At 36.4% G+C, this 27,454-nt stretch overlaps 1 protein-coding gene across 2 annotated transcripts in view; it reads left to right on the plus strand.

The window, feature by feature from the left end:
* LOC130417619 (NACHT, LRR and PYD domains-containing protein 1 homolog) overlaps window positions 1–27,454 on the plus strand; it is a 32,690-nt gene that overhangs the window by 2,287 nt on the left and 2,949 nt on the right. For both annotated transcript variants that reach the window (XM_056743292.1, XM_056743293.1), the window contains exons 3-16: window positions 15,748–15,785; window positions 16,661–16,730; window positions 17,427–17,552; window positions 17,665–19,297; window positions 19,786–19,860; window positions 20,012–20,083; window positions 20,177–20,314; window positions 20,562–20,714; window positions 20,871–20,954; window positions 21,074–21,153; window positions 21,243–21,307; window positions 21,691–21,764; window positions 21,923–22,137; window positions 23,013–23,272. In XM_056743292.1, coding sequence (XP_056599270.1) covers window positions 15,748–15,785; window positions 16,661–16,730; window positions 17,427–17,552; window positions 17,665–19,297; window positions 19,786–19,860; window positions 20,012–20,083; window positions 20,177–20,314; window positions 20,562–20,714; window positions 20,871–20,954; window positions 21,074–21,153; window positions 21,243–21,307; window positions 21,691–21,764; window positions 21,923–22,137; window positions 23,013–23,272 — 3,083 coding nt within the window. The remainder of the gene's footprint in view (window positions 1–15,747; window positions 15,786–16,660; window positions 16,731–17,426; window positions 17,553–17,664; window positions 19,298–19,785; window positions 19,861–20,011; window positions 20,084–20,176; window positions 20,315–20,561; window positions 20,715–20,870; window positions 20,955–21,073; window positions 21,154–21,242; window positions 21,308–21,690; window positions 21,765–21,922; window positions 22,138–23,012; window positions 23,273–27,454) is intronic.

Genomic DNA, 27,454 nt, shown 5'->3' on the forward strand with positions numbered 1-27,454 from the left:
TTATGAAGGCCTTTAAAACACATCATGCACCTTAAAAATGCCAAAAACATGAGATACGCAGAAATTAAGATTCAGCCCGTTCATCTCAACAATGGTGATAACTAACAAACTATTCAGATAAACGCAATGCATTCTGGTTTCCAAACATAGTACAAAATTCATCCCTGATTCCCAGCATTCATTGCAACATGAAACTTTTCATTTAATGTCACCACTGTTTAGATTCATACATTGATTATTATTGTCATGTTTGGAAAACCAGCTCGTGTATTTTAATGTACATTATGTTTTCAAAATCTGTTCATATGAATGTTACCGCGAGAAACCAGTGCGTTCAGGCAAACCTCGTTCACACAGATACAATAGTTACCCAACACTATATGAATCACATAAAAATAACACTCAACTAAATAACAATTCATAGCATCAACAACTAGACAAATAAATCTGATCACTTCTTCTTTTGAGTGTCCTTCATTTTCCAGCCAAAGAGAAAGCACAGCATATTAACTCAAGGGTGAAGAGACCAACTAAAGTAAACACTGTTCACATTAATGGTGACTTAAATAACAATGAAACATCAAGTCATTCATGTTAATTTGTGAAAGTCCCTTTGAAGCAAAAGTGTTGATTGACTACAGTTTTCTGACATATTTCACAATGAAAGTAAATATTGAATGAGGAAGAATATTGGGTGTGGCTCAAGTTTTCTACTGTGATTGATTGGATGAATAAAAACAATATTTTCTGCTCAAGCCGTCAAACTCACTTCATCAGAGAAAGATCACCATACAGAGGACAGAAGTGCATTTTCAGATTACATGATAATTACATTGTTTAAAAGAAAACCTCTTTTTTTTTCAGTAACATAGAAAAATGTAAATTTGCTGCAAATGTATGGCGTTTTATGGAATTTTATTATTTTACTAAATAAAATGTAAATGCTTCTACGTTATACTTCATTTTCGCTGTAAAAATAAATTTCTTTTGTACAGTGTATAGATAGAATCTATCTTCATGCTTTCATCTCCAGCAGGGTGTATCATAGGGACTGCTCAGTGGCCCTCCCCAAAATACCATAAGACAGCTGCAGCTCATACAGAACGCTGCTGCTAGGATTCTGACCAAAAAATCTTAGGACATCAGCCCAATCTTTAGGTTCCTATACCGGTTACAATTAGAATAGTTTTTAAGGCATAATTACTTATATACTTCACTCAATGCCCTATAGGACCCAAAGACATTGCAGATATGCCTATTGAATATAAACATAACAGACTACTTAGATCATTAGCATCGAGGCAGAGATACCAAAAGTTCACTCAAAACAAGCTGAGTCAGCGTTTACAAACTTTGGCGCCTGAAGCTGCAGGCATAAGATGCTCTACAATATTAACTACTTTTTGTCACGAAACGTGTGGTGATAAAGAACCCAAATGCAGGCAGCGGTACGGGGTAACAAAAGATTTTAATAAACACAAAACAAAAACCCACAATGGGGTAAAATACAGGGGATAAACAAAGACAGCCAAACAGGAACGAAAAACTCACGTAGGGTAACAAACTGTAACAAAAACTCTCAGGAACAGAGTGCTGGAGCAGAAACGCTGGGACACAGCGTATGTATAAATCCTGGGTACAGCAGTACAGACGAGCAAAGTTACAAGTAACCAACGAGCACAAGACAGAGAATACCAGGGCATTAAATGGGGAGACGAACAAAGGATAATTACAATAGGCAGGTGTGGGTAATAAAACACTCAAGGGAAGCTAACGAGGAGACGAGAGGGGCGGGGCCATAGACGAGACACGAGAAGGCGCATGACAGCCAATATCTAAGCCATGCCATGTCTTTCTCACACAAAACCCTAGACTTAGTCATGACTCCGCTGCAAGAATAAGAATAAACATGACATGATAGCGGAATCATGACACTTTAACCTTCAGATTAAAAGTACATTAAAAGTACAATTGTTTCGGAGTGCATTTGTCGTCTTTTTCCTTCAGTTGTATGATAATAATGCACATTTTATTTCCTTTTTATTGTTATTTTCAATTTAAGTATGTGTGATTTAAAATGATTATCTTTTTTTTAAGATCTCTTATGCATTATGTATAATTTTTTGTCATTTTTATGCAAATCAACATTACCTGTTTGAAATGTGCTATTTAAATAAACTTGCATAGGCTCTATTTATTTAAATCATTAAATAGATGCCAGTTGACAAAAACCTACCCCAATTCTAAATATAAAATAATCTCATAATTGTATTGCAAATTAATGCCTTTACGATCTGATGTGTGAGGGGAAAAAGAGACAAAGGGGAGGTTTGAACTCACCTACACTTAAACAAAATCACTTACATAATGCATATGCACAAGTCCCAAAATAAAACTGAGATAAGTGAATGCTACCTTGCTTGCCTCGTCAAAATAACCATCCCAAAATACAAAGTTTTTAACAAACGTGATCGCTTGGCAACTTCTAAAAGAAGTCAGTATTTATGGTATAGGCTATACCCAAAGCAGCGCGCCTCGGAGGAGTGCGTTTCTCCGCAGCAGGCCTCAATAGACTGAGAAACAAACTTTCATTTCGATATGATTTATTTTACTCGACAAACCACGTTTTTTTATATAAAGAAACTCAGTTCGATGTGGATTGAGCGTATTATAACCCATATATAGGGAGCTTTTTTGATGCATATACCGTCTGTGTGTTCAAGTTTTGAGAATCCGTAAATGTGCATTTGATCATGAAGGGAAAACATTTCGTTCTTATTGCACCTTTGCAACTTGTTATTCTGTATTAACCAATAAATAAGTTATAAAAATAGACCTATATTTTCATTTAAAATGGCGTTCACGAGTTCACCCTCGCAGATAAGCAGCTAGGTTGTAGGATGAATTGGTAAAGCATTGATATGCAGGTTTTGTGGCATGCTGTGATAGGAGTGGGCTCCGAGCTCACCGGGTCTATCCGAACCCGAAGCAGTCTACCCTGGTTAGGGCAAGTGCGCCGGGCTCGGAACTGGCTCGAGCCCAGAACACACCCCCCGGGGGTCCTGTGGGACTAAGAGGAAAATGAGAGGAGCTGGGGTGGAGGAGGGATGTAGAACTTGCGAGAAGCATCAGGTAAGACTGCTTGTCTATTTATGATGGAGCTTGCTTGTGCTGATAGGGTGAATGCTGTGATAGCTGATGAGGTACCAGCCGAGATGATTGTGATGATGTCACATGGTTGAGCAATATTTGATTGCTGCTGGTATACCGGCGGGCTGATTATATGCTTAGGTTCCTCCCGAACTTTGTTAATAAAACATCATTTATTGTTGTCTTAAAAAATCTATATAATAATAATAGCTCAACGACAGGTGTTTTTGATCATCAAAAGCTTATAGTGTTTTATACTGAATGCATGCAGCATGTACAGTCAATATGTAGATAGAAAAACAAACGCGTTTGTATGGGAAATCATTTTTAATCAATAAAAACATACTCACAACAGCCACTGTACAGTAAGTAGACTTAGCCCGCAGCGGTTACATGCATTAAGGCCTTAAAGCGGTTGGCTTGCTAATAAGCATTTCTTGTGATTTAATCAGTTGTCAGCAACAGGGTAGTGTTCCGACATTTAAAAACAAGACCCAATAAAACAATTCAAAGGAAGAGAAGAATAAGGCCAGACCGCAGTGTCGAACTCCTGTCATTAAAACAATACTGTGCTGCTGTCGCGCACGGGGTCAACTGCGCTACTGAGGCTGACACCTTCGTGAGAGAAAGTCAACATATTTTACAAACATGAACCTACACATAGTCATAAACATACATACTAAAATATGCCGTTTGTGCCCATATGATAAACGAAAAGAAGGAAAAATGTGCCCACTGGAAAAACATCACATAATTAAAGTTATAATAAAACATTATTCACAATACAGTTAAAAACAGGAAACGTTATCCTGTTCGACATTCTACAACAAATGTCTTTCTGTTCATAGGAGGGACTGGAGAGTGTAGAAAAGGCAGGCTGATTTTAATTTTACAGAAAATGCCGCTTTTTACGGCGTCTTTGATACACGGAAGCGCCGGCAAAAACGCTGTAATTTACAGAGCATGCTCTACAATACACCGTAATTTGCGGCGTCTGTATGGCTTAAACGCCATAAAAACCAGGCTTCTTCTGAACACCAGGCGTCTGGTTGATGCCGAAAAATGACCCAAACGGCTTTCCATACAGCAAGCACGTCGCGACCGCGTCGACACCTATTTGCACTCGCCCCGCCTTACAATTCTTCCTCAGTGTTCCTGACATGTATGGAGGACCAGGAGAGTCTTGTGTAAAGTAATAAAGCATTTCATTGTTTAATAACTAATTCTACAATAAAAACAGGCATTAATCCATTTGTTTTTAACTTCATTTTTTAATTCAAATATAAAAAGGCGAAATGATAAAGTCATTTATTATATATTGTTTTGATGGGCAATAAAAAGCGTGATTGTAAAAATAATTAATAAATGAAATATTAATCCATCAATAAATACTTCAAATTAAAATGGGACTTTCAAAAATCAACATAAAACACGAAATAAATACATCATTTTAAAGCGCATTAATGAATTCCTTTATAAATAGTGGAATTTCAAAATCTATTTGAAAATGCGATTTAAAAAGAAGAAAAAAACATTGGATTTACAAATTAAACTAGGATACACATTTTAATCCGTCATTTAAAAGACTACTTCTTTAACCATTTGCATTTCCCGCTGCCTTTCCTTATCCGATTTGCTATTCGATTAGCTTAGTCATTTAGCTTTTCCATTTAGCCTCTCTATTTACCATTTCCATGACACTCAGGGGCCTTGCATTGCTAAAACGAGGTTAAACATGTTACATGTTACAAGGCATGTAGACATGTTACAAGCTCTCTGATTGGCTAGTTCCTTGTACGTCATGTTAGATGAGCAATGGAGAAGAGAGAAGAGTCTGTTGTTCACTTAACGCGTAACCAGCGCGTTATCAGCGCCTGTTTATTCTCTAACACAAGTCATAGAAAATTTAACTTATTATTAGAACAGGTTAGAACATTCATACTGCACGTGGAAGCAGCAGTGCTGCGGTCATTTTGGCGCAGAGTCTATTTATGATGCGATGCTTACGCGCAGTTAACGTGACATAAGTTACGGTGCTTATATCCAAAATGCTTATGGATTCACAAGAAATGTAACAGTTTTACAATTAAAGTATGTAATTGATGTTTGTTGTGTTTTAATCCGCCAATATTGACTTTTTCATGAAACCGCAAACACACACCATGGTGTGTAGGCTACTATATATGCATACAGTAGATACTGTGTACTGTCTATGAGGGACATTTTCTCCAAGAGAAGCGCACCACACACCCCCTCGCGTTACGGTTCGCCCGGTCTGCTCGTGAGTGGCCCACCGGTGCTGAGGGAAGACTGGAGTCACGCCATCTGCGGTTCGGATAAGTGCGGTCACGCTATCTACGCTTTAAAATAAAGTGCGCGTATACATGGGGTTTTACGGTAACGATCGGTTAGGACCTGGTTGTACAGTAAAGATTATGTGAATATTCGCATTTTTTGTTGTTTGTCTATGCATTCAGAGCACTTGGATACGGAAACAGTTTATGGCCTTTCATATATGATGTGTCGTCACGCTTAACAAGCCGATAGGAGTGTTTCATTTTTGTTGCTGTAAGATAATCATTTAGCGGGAAAGTTTTATTTTCGTTCAGAATCATGTTCAGTGTCAAATTACAATGAACATTATATTACATTATACATAATTTAAGATTTTAATATGACATTTTCAGGCTGTTTACCTGTTTCATTGTGTAATAATTGCACCCCAAAGTCACGACTAATACTAACTTAGACATATTAAAAAAATTCATAAAAATATTAAATCAAATTGTTTTCTGCAAACTCCACCAGATTATTCTTCTACATCTCCCATAGTACCACTGTGGTGATTTTTGTGTTATTTTACTGTTTCATTGTGTAATAATTGCACATCAAAGTCACAACAAATACTATCGTACGGCATATTTTAAAAATTCATAAAAATATTAAATCAAATTGTTTTCTACAAACTCCACCACATTCTTCTTCTACATCTCCCATAGTACCACTGTGGTGATTTTTGTGTTATTTTACTGTTTCATTGTGTAATAATTGCACACCAAAGTCACAACAAATACTATCGTACGGCATATTTTAAAAATTCATAAAAATATTAAATCAAATTGTTTTCTGCAAACTCCACCAGATTATTCTTCTACATCTCCCATAGTACCACTGTGGTGAATTTTGTGTTATTTTACTGTGTCCTTGTGTAATAATTGCACACCAAAGTCTCAACCAATATTAACTTACAGACATATTTTAAAAATTCATAAAAATATTAAATCAAATTGTTTTCTACAAACTCCACCACATTCTTGTTCTACATCTCCCATAGTACCACTGTGGTGATTTTTGTGTTATTTTACTGTGTCATTGTGTAATAATTGCACATCAAAGTCTCAACCAATATTAACTTACAGACATATTTTAAAAATTCATAAAAATATTAAATCAAATTGTTTTCTACAAACTCCACCACATTCTTGTTCTACATCTGCCATAGTACCACTGTGGTGATTTTTGTGTTATTTTACTGTTTCATTGTGTAATAATTGCACATCGAAGTCTCAACCAATACTATTAATTACAAGGGGTCGTTGTTGTATTAATTTGTTCATTGTAGAACATATCTTTATTATGATAACAAGGTTAATTTTTTCAAACAATCAATCGAATATTCCTTTAACAAAAAATATATTGCACCAGATATAAGGAAATGAGTGTGCACACACACACACACACACACACACACACATGCACGCACACACACACACACACACACGCACGCACACACACACAAACACACAATCACACGCACACACACACACACACACACAGTCTGTTCTCATCTCTCCACATGGAATAACTTAATCAGCTATAGTTGGATTCTTGCCAGTCTTTAGTTAAAGTCCTCTCCTAGAGTCCACTACACGCCCATAAGCACCTGCAACAAACCAAGAACTGTTTATGCTCACGCTTTGTGCTTTCAATGTACACTGATTTCAACACTAACCTGTTTCCAATGCTCTCCAATCTCTGGACTACATTTGAAGAAAAACATTGTTTGTGATGTTACATTTACTTATTCTATATTAAGCAACATCATCCCAAGTACCTGAACATTTCAATGTCAGCACAAACATTTAGTATAGTATAAGATTAACTCCAAACCTCTATACCGTACATTTTAATTAGTGCAGACTTCACAATTCCACTCTTCTGCTGTGGTGTCCAAAGCTGTGTGTGGGACAGACACACAGTTGGGGTGGTACCAGTTATTGCAGTTGCTGCACTGCACCATCACCTCTTGGTTGTGTGAGGTCCTGCAGATACAGTGAATGTCCACCTGGAATGTGGGCCTTTCAGGTTTTGCTTGTATTGTCTGATATGTAAATACTGGAACCTTTTTGTTCCTCAAAGCTCTGTACAGTGTTCGTCTCATGTTTCTTTCTTGAAACTGGCACTCTTCTGGTTTGACTCCATCACATAAGACAGTTGCAAAGGCTAATGCAAAAACTCCGCAACTGCTAGATGACTGCTGCATTTGTACGGCAGGTTTTTTTATCTTAAACTGGGGGGCTTGTGGACGAATCAACCAGGACAACTTTTGATTTGTTTACTTGGTGATGTTTGTGTTCAGGCTGTCATATAGGCACACCTCGTTTGGTCCACAGAAAAGGTTACTTGCTGTGATCCAGTGGTTGTCATTTATGTTCAATTTATTTTTGAACAAATGGTTTCTGTGGTGTCCCAACCACACCCCCTTGGTGAAGACACTGATAGAGGAGGTTGGACTGAAACCCATCTATATGAGGGAACTGTTGAGAAATGTAAAAACAAGCTGCATCCATTTCATCGCTGCTGAGCCAAGTTTGTGGGTGCAGGATGCTTAACATTTGTCCTTCTTTGATCACTACTTCTTTCACCAATTTTCTGGCTTGGATTAATTTCTCTGGTGAGTGATCTCTCCAAAGTGGTCCATAGGACTTTTGTCTTTTTGCTTTTAGCGGTTTCCTCCCATTCTGTGGGATAAACACCATAAAAAACATTTAACTTAATGTGATACTTGAATAGGCATTTCCAACTCCCCTTCCTCTATATAGAGACAGTACTCCCTTACAACACTGTTGTCAGTGTATGTTACTAGTTACCAGTATGATCAGTTAAATTATCTTTGCATAAATCTGTACATTTTTTATGTGTATTGTTGTGGTGAATTTTGATTGTCAAACTTTTGAGAATGCAAGTGCACACTACAAAAGACAGTACCTTTCAGTTTACCTCCAAAGTATCTTTCTCTTGGCTCTCTGTCTTTGCTTCTTGAGCTAAGACTGATGGTGTTTGTCTGTCAGGAGAAGGTCTGCCGGTTGTCCTCTGAGCTGTAGACACCTGGTTTATTTCGGGAAAGACATAACTAGTAAACTAGAAATATCTTTGAAGAAATTAGTTTTACTAAAGTATCCAAATGTGCTTCATGTTACCACTGCTTTTTTAAAATGGAAGGGCTTGTTGATGGCGGTAACATAGACTCCTCTCCTTCTTTGCTTTCGCTGCCTCCACTTCTCCTTTAAAATACGGTGCTCCTACAAAATGAAATGTATAGGAGTTCTTATATATTTAAACATTTATTTGTTTATTTACACACGTATGGTAGTGACATTCTTCAACATTTGTACATATTATTTGTACATATATTTGTGCAACTTGATATATACTGTATGTTAGAAATATATACTTTTTATTTAAGCTAAAATACCAAAATTTGTTTGTTTAGAGTGTGTTTACTTTGCTTATGTATATCTTTCTCTGGGGCGATGCATCTTAGACTTCTCATACCAAAGGAGCAATTTCTCACGTGTCTGCGATATGTAAAATATTAACATTTTTCGACACATAACACTTACATATATTTAAGTACAATAAACTGTTATACCTTTCGTTTAGTGATACGTTCCGCATCATTAAATTCTCTCAGAAGTGCAGTGTGGGTGTCTTTATAGGTCATTATGAAGTCATGAAGTCTGTTCAGTCGTCTGCCTCTAAAGCGAATTTTCTTCAAGTCCCACTGACTTTTTTCCATAATTCCTTGAGTCTTGTTGTCTTGTGTGAAATTCTGATAAGAAAAATAAAAAGGGTTTACAGTACAGTACAGATTGAAGTTATAGGTTCAAAAATTTAAACACTAGATTGCATATACTTATCCAAATTATATCACACCTGGCATTTTTTCTTAGAAATTTTGGAAAATTTCTATGAGAAAAGCTGGTACGGGGGTCCTTCACCATGCCTGCCCAGGTCCCCTGAAGAGACAGTTAAACACATTAGGTTTACAACTTATTTGGTTTAATAATCTGCATCCATCATGTGCTACACCATATCTGTGTAGAACTTAGAACAACACCACATCAAGCAAGTTTTTAACTTTAGCTTTATAGATGTAAAAGCAGAGAAAAGGGTAGGAGACCTTAACCTTAAAAAATTACTTTGCATAACAAAACAAATAAATATATTATTAAATAATATATTTAATATTTGCCTTGAAGCAAGCATTTTAATAACTGACTCAAGCTCCTAGTATTTGTCCATACATGGCAATGGGCAAGTAATACTTTACCCTAAATTATTGTGAATAAGTAAATATATGTTTAAGTCTTTCCCTGAGTGACTCATTTAATCACAAAAAGTGTAACTGACCCAGCATAATGCCTGTCCATAGAGCTGCAAGACTCAAGAAGGGTGCAGCCAATGAGGAGATTAATGTCTCAGTATAGTACACATTAGGATCCCCTTGCTTGTTGAGGGGTGCAGTGCCAATGACCTCCATGAAATCCCTTTGTAAAGGCGTTTGACTGAAGGTGTCCTAAAATATGACATTTACATGATGTTTACATTAGTGGTTCTAACCAGGTTAGCAGAAAACATTATTTCAAGACATGTTTTAATGTGTTTACAGTGTACCTCAAGGTCCACAGAAACTATGCTGTTGTCATCAACCACTGACTCTCCTACAGTGGTCAACAAAGCCTGAATGTTGTTGAAGTGTTTTTCAACATTTTCTGAGCTGCATGGGCTTGAGAAGATGACAGTGCAGCTCAGGAGCATATCATCAAACTCAGCAATGGACCTTGCTGTGGTCAGAAGTCCAAAAATATGCATGGCCAGCTTGTAGTTTTTTGGTGCACTGAAAGACAAAAAAATTAAATATTCATCATAAGTCATCATAAATGATGTATTGTCCTTAATATGGTTATGTACTTTAAAAAAAAGTGAGATTTAACTTACTGCTTTTTGCACAGGGATTTAGCATTTTTCATGATATGACTAAGACAGCGGTGGAGTATAGGCAGATCAAAGTCTTCAGCAGTGCCTTTCCCTGTCAGAATTCTAAAATAACTTTGGAGCAAGGCATTGAGGTTGGTTTGGCAGAAGATGAGTGAAATGGCATGCATGAGCACCAAGGATCCATCACATATGATCATAAGTGGACGGATGTTTTTGTGACCATATTGCTTGGCATGATCTGTTTGGAAAGCACTCAGAAAATACACAATTGATGAGGTTGCGTTGTCACAGGTCACATAGGTAGCTGCTGGAAAAGGAGAGGAACCCTTATTTGGGTTTCTGACCACTAGCTCATATATGTAAAAAGGACCTGAGCTGTCTTTACTTTTCTTCACAATGCTTCCTGTTGCGTCAAGATAGACAATGTAGCATTTAGATCTTTGGTGGAATATGTCAATGCTTTTCTTGGACCAAAGCATCACACCCTTCGGATGAAGGATAACTTTCTGGATTACCTCATCCGGTTCATCTCTTTTTTCATTTACCATCATCTGGAGACTGACAGTTTCATTTCTATGTTTCCTGTCCTTCATTCTTTGTCTCCAGGAAATGGATTTCAAAACACCTGGCGAAGGTGCCTCATCTCGACAGCCAGATTCTACCACAGATTCCTTAAGGTTTTCTATTTTCTGAAGGTAGAGTGCCCTTGGTAGTGTTGTTTGCAATTGCTGACTTATTTCCTTTTGGGCATCAGCTCTTACAGGTCGTATTTGGAGCTCTCTTTTATTGTGCACTGACATGTCACCTCTGAAGGACACATGTGCTTTAAGTGTTTTCTCACTGTGAACAAGAACTTCAACTTCTACTGGACAGTCAGTAAACATACAATAGCCAGAGCATTTAATAACAGTTGCGTCCCTGGTTGATCCTTGTATTTTAACCCTGTGGCCTGTAAAGGCAAAACTGCAATATGGATGGACTGTGCGAATGCCTGAAGAGATAATGTTGGTCCACTGCAATCCCTTAAAGTGATCTTTTTTTCTTAGTGTTTTCCAGGCAGTTTGAGGAATAAAAAAAAAAGAATGTGGTGAAGGAACACTCTCTGTAAAGAATTCATTTTCTTTGTCAAGACTGACATCATGAACGCTGTAACTACAACTGTCACTGTCTTCCATCCTGGAATCTCTGTTGTGAACCTACAAATGAATAAGTATTCATTGATTCATTCATTCAAGACAATTCCATATAATTTCTCAATATAAATCATTTAGTTAGTTGTCTAAAACAGCTTATACTGGTGGTACACAGTAAATGTGTATACGTTTAAAAGTAAGTACTATCATCTTATCACTTACATCTTCCTCCTGCTGGACCTTTTTCATTTCATGTGCAGTGTATACTGTTAAATCTTCATCCTCCTGTATAAAGTCCTTCTCGCTCATGTTTTCTTTATCAACATCTTTTTTAATGTTTTCATCTTCTGTTTAACTTCTTCCTCCTTTGCGCATTCAACCTCTAGTACATCTTTCTCTCCTTCTTTCTCCTTTAGCACTGTCTTCACCTCCATTGAGTCCAAGTTCTTTACTTTTTCCTGCCCAAACTCTTTAGGTTTTTCTGAATCTTTATTTCCCTCTTCTGCTTTCAAACATTCCTCATCTTTTACGATGTCCTTCTTCTTAGTATGTTCTTTTCCATCTTCCTTTTGAAAATCACTCAGGTCTTGAGTAAATTCTTCAGCTTGTGCACCTTCAGCCTCTGGAGCATCTTCCTTTTCATCTTCCTCCGTTTGGACATTTGTCATATTTTCATCTTTGTATGTCCTTTTTAGTTTATATCTATTTGGGGATGTATTTGGTACACCCAAAACTATGCAGAGTTCTGCCCAGAACTTGTTGTCTTGCAGAAGACATGTTTTCTGATCAGACAATGACTTCGCAAGCTCTTGGATGTTCTTGAAAATATCCTCAAAAGATACGTATATTTTTCTGGACTGCAAAATGTATTTTGGTAGACATACATAAGTGTGTTTTACATGTCTATTACAAAGCAGAAATTACATTTAACTCAAACTTAATAAAATGTTAAAAATGCTAAAATACATTCATTAAAATAAAACATTGAAGTATTGTTCTTACCCTTCCAAATGTTTCGAAGACAATTCTACATGTAAATGTATATTAAAACTCACAATTAATGTTTTTCTTCACTTGAAGAAAGTTCAGTTCCATATTTTAATCATCCTACACTGCTTCAGTACTTCACTGGACCTGTTATTTGCACTATTTGTATGTTGGACAGACTGAACACCTGTTTAATTACTCTACATAATTACAAAATGTACATAGCCAACTGTACATCGAGTGCAAACTAAATGTATACTACTTTGCATAGTGACAACAAAGTTGAATCTAATTCTATATAATCTGTTGTCATATTCTAATGGACAAAATATTAAGAATCACATTAACTAGCAAAGAAGCACATATTAGCAAGCACATTAGAGTAAAATGTATTGGAAATAGGCAACAATTTGTATAATAAATAAGCAAGAACTCACCCATTTTGTCGTCTTTTCGGCATTTCTAACTTCTGATTCAGTCGATTTCGCTCATTAACTTATAGTAGGTCGAAATGCATGGATTTTAAGACTAAAAGTTTTAACAAATTTGTAATGAACGGTTTTCAAAAGCGCCATTGCTGGTTGTATACGATAATTACACATATTTTCTAGAACTGTAAACTTCCCTTTAACCAGGAGATGGCAGAAGTATGTAAATATCACCTATATCAATATTCAGAAACAACTATTTAAAAGATTTTCTTTCAAAAAAATTCATTTTGATGAAGAGTTTTTTTTCCTGAAAATGAAATATTTAATATGGATGCTTATGGTATAGTTGAGGAATTTTGCAGTTTACTGATAAAAAAGTAATTAATGTCCCCCAAAACACACCATAAATGTACAGGTTGGAAATAAATGGAAGAAAGAATACATTGTTTCTATTTTAAAAATTTATACTTTTCTTAACAACCCCTTATCCCTTTATAAATTATGGGGTCATATTGACCCCAAAGACCAAAAATGTAAACGGGAAACAAGGAGAATGTCTGTATACAGGGACAGTTAGTATTGGTTGAGACTTTGATGTGCAATTATTACACAATGAAACAGTAAAATAACACAAAAATCACCACAGTGGTACTATGGGAGATGTAGAACAAGAATGTGGTGGAGTTTGTAGAAAACAATTTGATTTAATATTTTTATGATTTTTTAAAATATGTCTGTAAGTTAATATTGGTTGAGACTTTGATGTGCAATTATTACACAATTAAACAGTGAAATAACACAAAAATCACCACAGTGGTACTATGGGAGATGTAGAAGAATAATCTGGTGGAGTTTGCAGAAAACAATTTGATTTAATATTTTTATGAATTTTTAAAATATGCCGTACGATAGTATTTGTTGTGATTTTGATGTGCAATTATTACACAATGACACAGTAAAATAACACAAAAATCACCACAGTGGTACTATGGGAGATGTAGAACAAGAATCTGGTGGAGTTTGCAGAAAACAATTTGATTTAATATTTTTATGAATTTTTAAAATATGTCTGTAAGTTAATATTGGTTGAGACTTTGATGTGCAATTATTACACAATGACACAGTAAAATAACACAAAAATCACCACAGTGGTACTATGGGAGATGTAGAACAAGAATCTGGTGGAGTTTGCAGAAAACAATTTGATTTAATATTTTTATGAATTTTTAAAATATGCCGTACGATAGTATTTGTTGTGACTTTGATGTGCAATTATTACACAATGACACAGTAAAATAACACAAAAATCACCACAGTGGTACTATGGGAGATGTAGAACAAGAATCTCGTGGAGTTTACAGAAACAATTTGATTTAATATTTTTATGAATTTTTAAAATATGTCTGTAAGTTAATATTGGTCGAGACTTTGATGTGCAATTATTACACAATGAAACAGTAAAATAACACAAAAATCACCACAGTGGTACTATGGCAGATGTAGAAGAATAATCTGGTTGAGTTTGTAGAAAACAATTTGATTTAATATTTTTATGAATTTTTCAAATATGCCGTACGATAGTATTTGTTGTGACTTTGGTGTGCAATTATTACACAATGAAACAGTAAAATAACACAAAAATCACCACAGTGGTACTATGGGAGATGTAGAAGAAGAATGTGGTGGAGTTTGTAGAAAACAATTTGATTTAATATTTTTATGAATTTTTAAAATATGTCTGTAAGTTAATATTGGTTGAGACTTTGATGTGCAATTATTACACAATGACACAGTAAAATAACACAAAAATCACCACAGTGGTACTATGGGAGATGTAGAACAAGAATGTGGTGGAGTTTGTAGAAAACAATTTGATTTAATATTTTTATGAATTTTTAAAATATGTCTGTAAGTTAATATTGGTTGAGACTTTGGTGTGCAATTATTACACAAGGACACAGTAAAATAACACAAAAATCACCACAGTGGTACTATGGGAGATGTAGAAGAATAATCTGGTGGAGTTTGTAGAAAACAATTTGATTTAATATTTTTATGATTTTTTTAATGTGTCTGTTAGTATTAGTCGTGACTTTAGGGTGCAATTATTACACAATGAAACAGGTTAACAGCCTGAAAACTTCATATTAATTCACATAATCTTTACTGTAAAACCAGGTCCTAACCGGTCGTTACCGTTAAACGCCGTGTAGACGCGCACTTTATTTTAAAGCGTAGATAGCGTGACCGCACTTATCCGAACCGCAGATGGCGTGACTCCAGTTGAGGACGCAACTGCATCATGCTGTCAATCGAAACCAAGCAAATCCTTTTATCAGTGTATCAAAATCAGTTGTGTTATCTATATAATCCGGAAAATCTTTAATTCGCGTGTTTAAACAAGTTCCGAGCACACTGTTCTAGCGGTACAAGCAGTAAATAACAAACACGTCTACTTCTACTCGCATCATTTCGTACTCAAATTGTTTAATCCAGATGCGCTGCCAACGCATTCTAAAATAGATAAGTATAGACGCGCCTGAAGCGAGTGCGAGCAACCGATGGTGAGCGCTTCGGCAAGTAGAGAAAGCGGCGCATCCTGCATCCTGCATTCCCACGAGTTTTAGACGTTAATGGGCCTTAAAACCCCAAGCATTTCGGTCTAAAAGTGGTGGGGATAACATACATACATATCATATATACATTTAAACGTACGTCCCACCCGCAAAAGACATGAACTCTGACGTGTGCGTAATTCTTTTCAGCACTGACAGAACACCTGCCTGCACCGGTCTCTATTAAAGTAAGTACAATTTCTCTGACACTTTAAATGTTATTTGTTCTGTTTCAACATATGGGGAGATCAATACTGTAACTTTATTGATGGATGAGAATCTGACTTTTACTCCTAAAATATCTATCAAAAAATATCTGGAGAAATGAACTTGTCTTCTGTGTGAATAAATAAGCACACCCTTACTGTAATGAGTAATATTGCCCTCTTTGGCATTTCATGTAGGAACTTTTAACCATTCTGTAATACCGTAAGGTTTCTCACATACTGTACATTGTTAACAATGTGCACTTGTACTGGGTCTGCCTAAAGGGATGGTCGACCTAAAAAAGTAAATTTCTGCAATCATTTAATCACCCTCAAGTTGACTGCATGATTTTTTTTACAATGAACAAAAATAAGGTATTTCCGAAGGTTTGCCATGACTATGTTAAATATGATAATTTGTTGATCCTGGCACAACATTCCTTTTCAAAAACCCTTTCCATATCCCATAATAACCCTACCTATAAATTAAAATAAAATAAAAGCCCCTAAACCCAATATTAAAATTAACTGTAAATCTGCCCCTCAAATCTGACTGATTGATTCAAATGTTGTTCCAGGATCAAAAAGGTGGTTGATCAAGGAACATTTTCTGCATAGAATCATGTTCACCTGCTAGAATGCCTGTTATCCAAATGGTTTCTGGTCCCCATTGACTTCCATGGTATTTATTTATTATTATGGAAGACAGTGCCTACTAGTAACTGTTTGGTTACCCACATTCTTTAAAAATGTCTTTTGTGTTTGATCGAACAACAAAATCAGGTTTTGACAGTGAGCAAATGATAAGAATTTATTTTGTGTGAACTACCCCACACACATTTTGTTTGTTTTTTAAGATTTCTCATGGCTTCGAAATGATCATGCCAAAATTCCAAGAAATTCCACACAGCCTGTCTTGGAGGAAAGGTTGGTCAATATTTGTATTTTAAAAATGAACCCCCTGTATCTATTGATTGTAGATCAGTCTAATAGCAAAAGTAGATCAGCGAAAAACCTTAAGACTTAAGTTTACTGAATTGAAAATAGGACTCACTGTTCCTACTGCAATTGCATAATTGATGAAATTAAAGTAATTGATTGTGAGAGTGTAGCCACATCAGCCACTTTAGTTACATAAGCCCTACATGAGACAACACATGATCATACAACTGTGAGTATGAATCAATATTTAAAATCAGGATGGAAAACTGTATTTTCTTCTGCTTCTTGTCATCACATCAATGATACAATGAGTGTAATACTGAAATACATTTTAACACTTGTTCATATACTGTGTCTGAAATACTCATTCACTATTTACGGCTGCTTGTCACAGTTCACCTTATGAGCAAACAGAAGGCTGAAATGAGTGTGTTTGGACACTGCTTCTGACAATATCTGAATGCAACAAAGACAAGCTTTTTTAAATTAAACTGGCAAACTAGGAAAAAAGTTCTTTAACATAAAAAAGACACATTTCACCAGGGCAAATAAGTTAGTAGCGTGAATAGACACAATATATTTCATTCATATATACAATCACAACTGATACCTCTGAAATATCCGCATCATGAAACCTTTGTGCTCTAGCCTTGACCTTTTTCACCGCTGTTTTTTTTGCAGGGCCCATCACACAAACATCAGGTGCAGATGTTAAATCCAAAGACTCTTCTAAACCAAAATATATGAAGAGATCAAGAAAAATAAAAGACAAGATAAAGAAAAATAAAAGAAAAAAACAAGACTCTGGTATGGAAACTTGATCTGGTTTACGCAATTAACATTTCCTTAAAAAATAACAGCAAAATAGGAAATGATTATTGTGATTTTACTTTGGGCTAATCACCAGTTTTTCCTTTAGTTGTGCAGGATATCGTACATCAGTATAAGTTGTCAGTCAAAAAGAAGTATGAGAGCGTCTTGAGCTTCCTATGTGGTGAACAAGAGTCATTTTCTGCCCTGTATACTGAACCAGTGATCGTGCAAAAAAATTCAAATGGCAGTTTTAAGAAGATTTGTGTGCTAGACTTGTTTATGTTGTTTGATCCGATAACCGTCGTCCTGCGAGGCAACTCTGGCAGTGGTAAATCCATCATGGCACAGAAGATCATACTGGACTGGGCATCTGAAGAAGCGCCTGCTAAACGTTTTGGTTTAGTTTTCTATCTCAGGTGCGAAGAACTGATGTGTATTTCTGAAGAGATGAACTTCATTGAGCTCTTGAGCTGCAGTTGTAGCTTAACAACAGTTGAGATCTCACATGTTTTACAGCAGCCACCAGAGGAAAACGATGTCCTTTTCATCATTGATGGATTTGATGAGCTTAAACTCACACATGACATTTATCACCATATGTCACCATGTGCTGATCCTCTTCAGAAAGCCCCACCTGAGGTCATTATTTGTGCCCTGCTGAGGGGTGGAATCCTGCCGGAGTCTTTCCTGTTGGTCACCACCAGAACTGAGGACACGGTGAAGAAGCTGCTGAAACGACAATCATATTTTACCGAGATGATGGGATTTTATGAGAAGGAAGTGGAGATGTACTTCCAGAAGGCCTCTCTAATCAAAGCATATTGTTCTCTGATAGCAAATGAAAACCTCTTCACAGCCTGCTCCATTCCTGTTATATGCCGGATCCTCATTGAGAAGGTCAAATTTGGTACAGTAACAAGCAGGCTGGAAATGACCACTGACATCTACATTGACTTTGTGTGCACTCTTCTGGAGCATCACTGCCAGGGTTTGAGTCAGTCCGTGCCAACCCTGCTGATGAGCCTGGGTCATCTGGCAGAGAGAGGGATGCTGGAACAGCAAGTCCTGTTTGATGAGAAAACTTTTTATAAAACCGTTTCAGACGCTGCTGGCAGTCCTTTCCTTCGCAAGTTCCTCTTTAAGAGAAGAATCCATAAGGAGACCATGTTCAGTTTCATGCAGCTTAGCTTCCAGGAGTTCTTCACCGCTCTGTACTACGTCCTTCTGGATGAAGAAGAGTCCAAGAAGAAAGTGCGAGAGCTGCTTCACGCTGTAGAAAGAGGATGGGCTTTCACTTCTTGGACTGACAGAGATCTTTCAGTTGCAGATTCAGAAATAAGCACTTCGAAGTGGTTGCAGCCTGTGATTCCATTCCTCTGTGGTCTCTGTAAGAAAGATTGGAACAGCACGGTTTTGGAAAAGCACAACATGGCAGTCTCTACCAGCAGAGAAACCCAGCTCAAGGAATGGATCAGTCAGTTCTCACACAGATATCAAAACGAACACATGCTGCTCATCCTCCATTGTCTCTATGAGCTTCATGACAAGAGCTTTGTCTGGACAATTTTGAAAGGTTTGATTTTGATAGATCTGTCTAAAATACCACTGAAAATGACAGACTGTTGGGTGTTGAAGTACTGTTTACAGTGCTGTGAACACATCCGAAACCTTAAACTCCAAGTAACGTCTGATAATCTGAAGATGCTGCAGCCTGAACTGTACCGCTGCGAAGAGCTGTGGTGAGTGATTTGTGCTTGTTCTGACACATTTACAGTGCTTCCCAAACTTAAAAAACTTAATACAATAAGGCAAAGATGTTTTCCAATGACTAATTATATTAATGGTAACATTAGAAATTGTATATAAAATGTTTTACTTTAAATGGGTGATCTAACTGTTAATTATATTGTATTTTTGCTATTGCTACAAATATAACCGTGCCACTGAATTGTTTTGTGGTCCAGGGTCACATTATCATATATATTCTGTTTGTACAAACATATAGCTCAGTGCACAAATAAATACAAAGTTGGTTGAATTTGTACTCAGCAATGCATCAAACAATTTTATTGTCGTCAAAAAAAGTTCTAAAAGAAGCCGAACTAAAACATTTCACATTTCCAAGCAACACATGAACTTAACGCCATTCTTTTATTTTAATGTTATATACCTGATATAGTTCTTTCTGCTTTCTTATTTTCTTTCGGTGTTCTTTCTGCCTTTAAAGGTTAATGATGGATCACATTTCAGACGATGATGTTGGTTTGATCTCAGCTGCTGGAAAAGGAAAGAATACACTGATGTAACATATTTATTTAATTTCAGAATAAAAAAAAAAAGAAACCAGATATTCAGTATATTTCATTAATTTTATGTAATATTTCACTCAATTACCAATTGCAGAAATGCACTTTATATACTTTTAAATACTTTATATATTTTAATTTTGCCAGTCTAAAGTTTCTTGAAAACAGTGGAAGTCCATTCTGTCCGGAGAGTGTGTCAGTCAGAGATGGAGACATCACGTATGAAGCTCTTGACCAGAAACATTTTTCTCACTTGCCAAATAACTAATGTGCAGTCTACTAATGTTTGTTCATATCTTTGTTTATATTCAGGTTGTCTGTTTGCTCATTAATGCTTGCAGAAGCATCATTAAATACAGAATTAACTCTAACATGTCCACACTCATTGATGTCCACCATTAAGTGGGTGAAATCGCAGAATGTGCGGGCATTGTACAAGTTCAAATATTTGTGAGTGGATGCTTCATTCTTTGCTCAGATAACTTAAGAATTCCTGTCATTTACCATAAAAAAATGCTGTGTTGTTTAAACTGTTTGGGTGAATAATGTACAAACCCAACCTTTCAAATTTGACCCAGACATGTGTGGAAACAACACAGCATTTTTTTGAGCGTGACAAGCATTTTAGAAAACTAGATGAAAACTTGAGGAGCAGCATGACACAAATACAAATTAATACGTTTGTGTTGTGGTTTAGTGATCTTCGGGAAGAGGAAGTTCGTCTGTTTACGCACCTGCGATCTGTGTCTGACCTAAAGAAAGTCTGTCTGCAGGTTTCAAATTTGACAGAAAATTTGGCCTCCCATATCCTGTTCCTCATTCAGAGCTGCCCCAGTCTGACTGTACTCAGGTAACTCATTATCTGGCAATTTAAATGCAAGGATTTTGTGCCGTTTTCTTATTACTTGTGAAAATGTAACTTGATAATTATCATTATAACCTTAGGATTTCTTACAAAATCTTTAAAAATTCACAATTTAAAAGTGAATTGTGGTAAATTTTACAGTATAAATATCAGACATGAATTGGAAGAAAAGGAAATCCAGTCCCTAAGGGAGTCATTGACGCAGATGGGTTGGATTATCACTGTGTAAGATTTGATCATATATTTCTATTGTCTTTTCTTTCAATTTGATATGGATATAATTTTCTGAACATAAATAATATTGCAGGATAGTCATCAGCTGTGTTGATTGTTATTCTCATTAGCTGGTGGAAATCCGTGTTTATTCAGCCAGATGTAGAGAGATTCACAAAGCAGATAAAAAGAGAAAAGTGTGACAGCAAAAGTAAGTATTTTTATTCCTCTCATGTGGTGATAGATGGTTTCTGTGGTATAGCATGTCTTTTGAGTTTGGATTGTGTGTTTTTCTGACAGTAGGAGAGAGTTCTCATTCTGTGTCCTATCCATCATTAAAACCTGAATCATCTTCAGCACAATCAGTGAGTGGCAGCTCTGTCATTCGCAGGATTTCTTTCTTTTTGCTGCTCTGTTTGCAGAAACATAAAGTTTGAAGTGATAGTTCACACCAAAATGAAAATTCTGTCACCATTTACTCACCCTCTTGTCATTTCAAACCCGTAAGAAACCAAAATACCCATTGACTTGCATTGGTTTTGTGTCCGTACAGTAGAAGTAAATGGTAACACCGTTGTTCGGTTACCAACATTCTTTAAAAAATCTTCTTTTGTGTTCTGCAGAAGAAAGAAAGTCCTACAGGTTTGAAATGACGAGAGGGTGAGTAAATGATGACAGAATTGTACATTTTGGGTGAACCAACAGTCTTGGAGGATAAACGATTCCCTTTTATTTTTCTGTACTTCAGTGCTCAGATGATGCAGAAGTGTTCTCACCTGAAATCATTCATAGAGATGATGACAAACCCAAAAATACGTACAGGTATTGATACGTATAAGTTGTTTTTATTTTATGAGACACTGAATAGAAAGTAATGTTTATTAGTTTAAACTGTTAGATCGACTTGACAGGAATGTGGATTTTCACTTGATGAAAGATGTAGGTTTTGACTTACTGAGAACGATTTCTCTGTCCTCCAGGTTTTTGTGTCAAAATGCTGGTCAGTTTCATTGCAGTTTGACCAACCTTGTGTTTGTGATGGAGGGTGAAGGAAAAATGCTGTATAACATTGTCTCATGGGATCCCCATATGTTAGTTGGTTTGGGTCAGATGCAGCCTGCAGGACCCTTATACAACATTGAGTGTACGGGTTCAGTCTCACAACTGCACCTTCCACACTGTGAGATATTCTCTGGTATGTTTATTTGTAAATCCTAAATAAAACAAGAATTTGTATCAAATTAACTGCAACTATCTGAGAGATCCTAACTATTAGGGATGGGTAGCGTTAAGATTTTAACGGTATTACTACGTACTCGATACTTTAACAGTATTCTTATCGGTTCCTTAAATATTTTTTATAAGAAATAAGGAACCAAAAATAAAGAAATTAGGAATAGAAGTAACACTGCAACACATTTCCTAAAATGTAAAATAAATAGTATTTAGCTTGGATCAGCAATAATAAAATAAATGGGTTGTTTTATTATTGCTGCTACTCTAACAAGAAGTTTTCAAATATTTAAATGTGTGACTTAATTTTACGTAGAGATTTAAATGCATGTTTATCTTATTTAAGGAAAGAAATTACTTAAGCTCTCAATTTAATATTACATATACTGTATTTTGGCTGATTTATTCGTTGTTAAGTATTTTTATAATAAATTACGTTAATATTAAATTAACCTTTACGCATTTGACAGACACTTTTATCCAAAGCGACTTACATTGCACTATTCGCACAATCATTTATTTTTGTTTTCAATGGAAAGTCAGGCACCAGTAGGCCTAATATAAAAAAAAATTCTGCATGTGCCTCATCCATTTTTGAAGATGCACGCTTGGAGACTTTTAGTACAGAGCCAGGTGTGAATATAAACAAGTTTTAAGAGAGACAGGCTGCATATGCTGCGTTCTTCCGGAAGCAGAACCGATAAGAGCGGAGTTTATCGATGCTTCGGTCTTTCATAATTTAGCCCCAATTCTCGTTAAATGCAGGGTTTTGTTCATATAAATGATCACTCTAATATCACTCAACTTATTGAAATAATATGCATATATATATTTCAGAGGAAAACAAGGGTGGTTTGGCTGTGGCACATTTCACTGAGGGTAATCTAGAAATGATACAGCCAGTAAAGGTGACTGGCACTCATGTGATCATTGACATCAAAGAACTCTCTGTCTATGGACTTATAAAGAAGATAGAGTCATTTTTTTGTTCCCCCATTGCTGCCCAAGTGTTGCTGTTTCTTCGACCTGTAACTGCCGAACAGAAAGAGAAAATACTTAATGTCCACTTGCTTCCAGGAAATGTTCCAGTATCAGAGGTACTGCTATCTGAATGCATTATTTCAGTATTTCTCTTCCTCATACATTTTCTGTGTTTATAAGTGTTTTAACAAAATGTGTCTCTTTCTAAGCTCCTTAAATGCACAGCTTTATGTGTATTGTTCTGTATTGGCATAGAATTGAACACTGGAGGCTGTCTGATCAGATGCAGAAGCATTTATAAAGCTTTTCGCACATTCATGAAGATCGAAGGATCCTTCATGTACTGATTTTCAAATGAACATTTGGTCCAAACAGAGATGATAGATTGCAAAATTGACTATGTTTACTTGGACAACAATATTGTGATATTAAAGGAGTCATACGACACGGCTAAAACGAATACAATTGTTTGTTTTAGAGGTAACTCAATGTATATACACGATTTAAGGTTAAAAAACGCTGTATTTTCCACATACTTGTTCATGTTTGTATGTCCTCTTTGCCCCGCCTCTCTGAAACTCGCAGATTTTTTACAAAGCTCATCTCTCTGAAAAGCGAGGTGTGCTATTATTGGCAGGTTAACCAGTGCAAAGTCGAATATACTGCAAGTGTGTGACGGACATGTAATGCCTTTTACCATATTTGGAACATCAGGTTCTAAAGCAATTGTACTGACAGGTACATCCCTGCGTATACATTTGGGCGGTCTTAGTCAAATCATACCATGTACTGATGTAGATTTGTGGGGTCGTGGTTTCACGAGGCGTTTCATGCAGGTCTGGGTTACCATTCGTAACCATTAGATTGAATGCATATTTTGTTCCGACACCTACATTTTTGCAATTTTACGCGTCTAATATATGGGCAGCTAATAACACACTGAAGACACAGAAAAAAACATGTTCCTGCCATAAGAGCCCTTTAACATGATTTAAATAATACTCTGATTAAGACAGTATCATGTAAATAGAGCTTTTTGATTACCTTAATCCATGTAAAGTCATAATCGTAGTAAACACAAATCGAATTAAGACGTGTTTAGTATTCCTATTTAAGTCGCATTATCGAAGTGCAGTATATGGAATTCCAAACCTGACTAAATTTAATATAAATAAGTGTAAAATAAATCTATGCAGAAATGTAGAAAAGCAAATGAGTATTTATACTTTTATTTCCTCCTTTATGTGTAATTATACATTTTTTCACGTTCATTTATATTTTCTTTTATTATTTATTTCAACTTTTATTTATTTACACATTTATTCATGGATATATGTATTTATTCCTACATTTATTTACTTGCACATTTATTTATTTATACATTTATTTATTTATGCATTTCTTTGTCTGTATGCTAATGAGTGGATGTGTGTTTCACCTCAGACATTAGCAAACGATCGCAGAGCGGCGATGCAAGAGCTTCGAGGTCACAGGGACACCTCGTGTTGTGACCAAACGAAACGAGGTTGACGAAGTTGCATAGAAAAGGCAATCTAGTCATTTAATAGCACCCTAACTGTATTAAGATATGGTTACCACACAAAGCCTTCATTAGGGACATGTAGGACATTAGGGCAGTGAAACATTATCCGGTCGAGATTTCTAAAATGTCTTGGCACACATGAAAAGAAACTGCACAACAACAGGTCTGCTATGAGACACTTGAAAGAATACACTTGGACATGAAAGCAAGTGAAATTATCTCACGCCATCGATACGTGCCCATCATGCCCATTCAAACAGCACCGTTAAGTCGCCTAAAGGGAAAATTACAGACACATTGATTACAAGTAAAACAACTAAAGTCATATACCTGTAAAAACAAGAAAAAGGTGAAAACACAAAAGACAAACATACAAATGCTCCACACAATATGCATACATACTTACACACATCGACATAGGCATAGACGCACACTCGCAAACACACTCGTACACACGCACAGTGAAAGCACACATTTGAGATAAAGGAGAGAGAATCACAGGTCAAATATTAAATGGACTATAAATTCCTATATGCAATATTAATTATGTAAAACTTCTGATTTCTAAAGCAGCCCCCCCCGGCCAGGCAAATAGTGCAAAACAGTATGCAAACCGTGGCGAGGAACCCAAAACTCCAATCGAGAAAAAAACCCTCAGGAGAACCCAGGCCCAACCAGTGGATTCCAGTTCCCCTCTGGCAAAAGCTGCTGACTCTGCACAAGCTCAACAGTGCTTGCACAACAAGGCTAAATAAAAAACTTACTAAAAAGATAAATTGTAGATTTAAGATTATCATTAACAATCAAATAGCATCTGAAATTTTGTAGTGAAATCGTGTCAAGGCGCCGCGCCCTTTATCCAGCTCTATCATCTCAGCTCTTGTCTGGTCACCGCTTCCCATTCTCAGCTCTGCCATCAGGTCTGGGCATGAACTGCATCCTGCGGTAACCTTGGAACAAAGAGACAGACTGTCTGAGAGTAGAGTACTCTTCTGCACTCTTTGATGCAACAAGTACATAATTTGTTGCTGGATGTGTTCCTGGTTCCGGTTGATCTAAATAATGCAGCCTAAATCCTCTGAGGATTAATATTATGGGAGTGTAGTGTATGCAAGATTGAAAAGATGCGTCTTTAGTCTAGATTTAAACTAACAGAGTGTGTCTGCCTCCAGGACGGTGCAGGGAAGAATTTTCCAAAGTTTAGGCGGTAGATAAGAAAAGGATCTACAACCTGCACTTGATTTTGAAATTCTAGGTATTACCAACTGACAGGACGCCTGAGAGCGCAATGTACGTGGAGGACTGTAATACAATAGAAGTTCCCTCAAATACTGCGGCGCTAGACCATGTAGGGCTTTATAGGTAATAAGCAAGATCTTAACGTTAATGCGATGCTTTATAGGTAACCAGTGCAAGGTTCACAGAACCGGGGTTATTTGCTCATACTTTTTTGTTCGTGTAAGAACTCGAGCTGCCGCGTTTTGAACCAGTTGGAGTGTTTGTAATAGGCCTGCAGGGCAACCACCTAACAGTGCATTACAGTAATCTAGTCTTGATGTCATGAATGCATGAATTAATTTCTCTTCATCTGACAGTGACAGCATATGACGTAGTTTAGATATTTTCTTAAGATGGAAAAATGCAATTTTACAGGTGTTGACAGAGTACTATCGAATACAATGCCAAGATTCTTAGCTGATGACAAGGATTTTATGGAGCATCCGTCAATAGTTAGGCAGTATTCTTGGTTGTTACGTATGGCGGTTTTTGGTCCAGTAAGTAACACTTCTGTTTTGTCCGAGTTCAGTAGTAAAAAAATGTTACTCATCCAGTTTTTTAAATCGACTATGCATTCCATTATTCGATGGAACTGCTGTGTTTCATGAGGCTTCTAGGAAATTTAAAGTTGAGTATCATCAATATAACAGTGAAAGCTAATTCCGTGTCACTTTATTTTATCTCCTAGAGGTAGCATATATAATGCGAAGAGCAAGAGGCCCAAAGAATGAGCCCTGTGGTATACCATACTGGACTTGCGATTTGCGGGACACCTCATTGTTTATTGCTACAAATTGAAAACGGTCAGATAAATAAGTCTAAAACCATTTTAATGCTATTCCGTTAATGCCGATGTAATTTTCGAGTCTATGTAGAAGTATGCTGTGGTCAATGGTGTCAAATGCAGCACTGAGGTCTAGCAGCACCAATAACGAAATACAGCCACGGTCAGACGCAAAAAGCAGATCAATTGTAACTCTGATCAAAGCACTCTCTGTACTGTGACATGCTCGAAATCGTTACTGGAATTCATCATTAATGTCATTCCTTTGGAGGAAGGAGCATAATTGAGTTGAAACTACTTTTTCCAAAACTTTAGATATAAAAGGTAAATTCGATATAGGCCTGTAATTCCCTAGTTCTCTAGGGTTGAGTTTGGTTTTTTTTACAAGGGGCCTTAAAACAGCCACCTTAAATGCTTTAGGCACATGTCCTAATGTCAGAGATGAGTCAATATTACCAAGAAGAGGATCTATAATTTCTGGGAGCATTTACTTCAGTCGTTTTGTAGGTATAGGGTCTAGCATGCATGTTGTTGATTTAGATGATTTAATGATTTTAGACAGTTCATCGTGATCAGTCTGTGGCACTGTTTAGGTGTAATGGAAGCCCAGGTTGCTTTAAAAGTAATTCATAAACACCTTAATCATAATATTGTTTTATTCAGAATAAGGCAAATAATAAGATTACTGATGTG

The sequence above is a fragment of the Triplophysa dalaica genome, chromosome 3 (genome assembly GCF_015846415.1).
Source record: "Triplophysa dalaica isolate WHDGS20190420 chromosome 3, ASM1584641v1, whole genome shotgun sequence".
In the NCBI taxonomy this organism is placed as follows: Eukaryota; Metazoa; Chordata; class Actinopteri; order Cypriniformes; family Nemacheilidae; genus Triplophysa; species Triplophysa dalaica.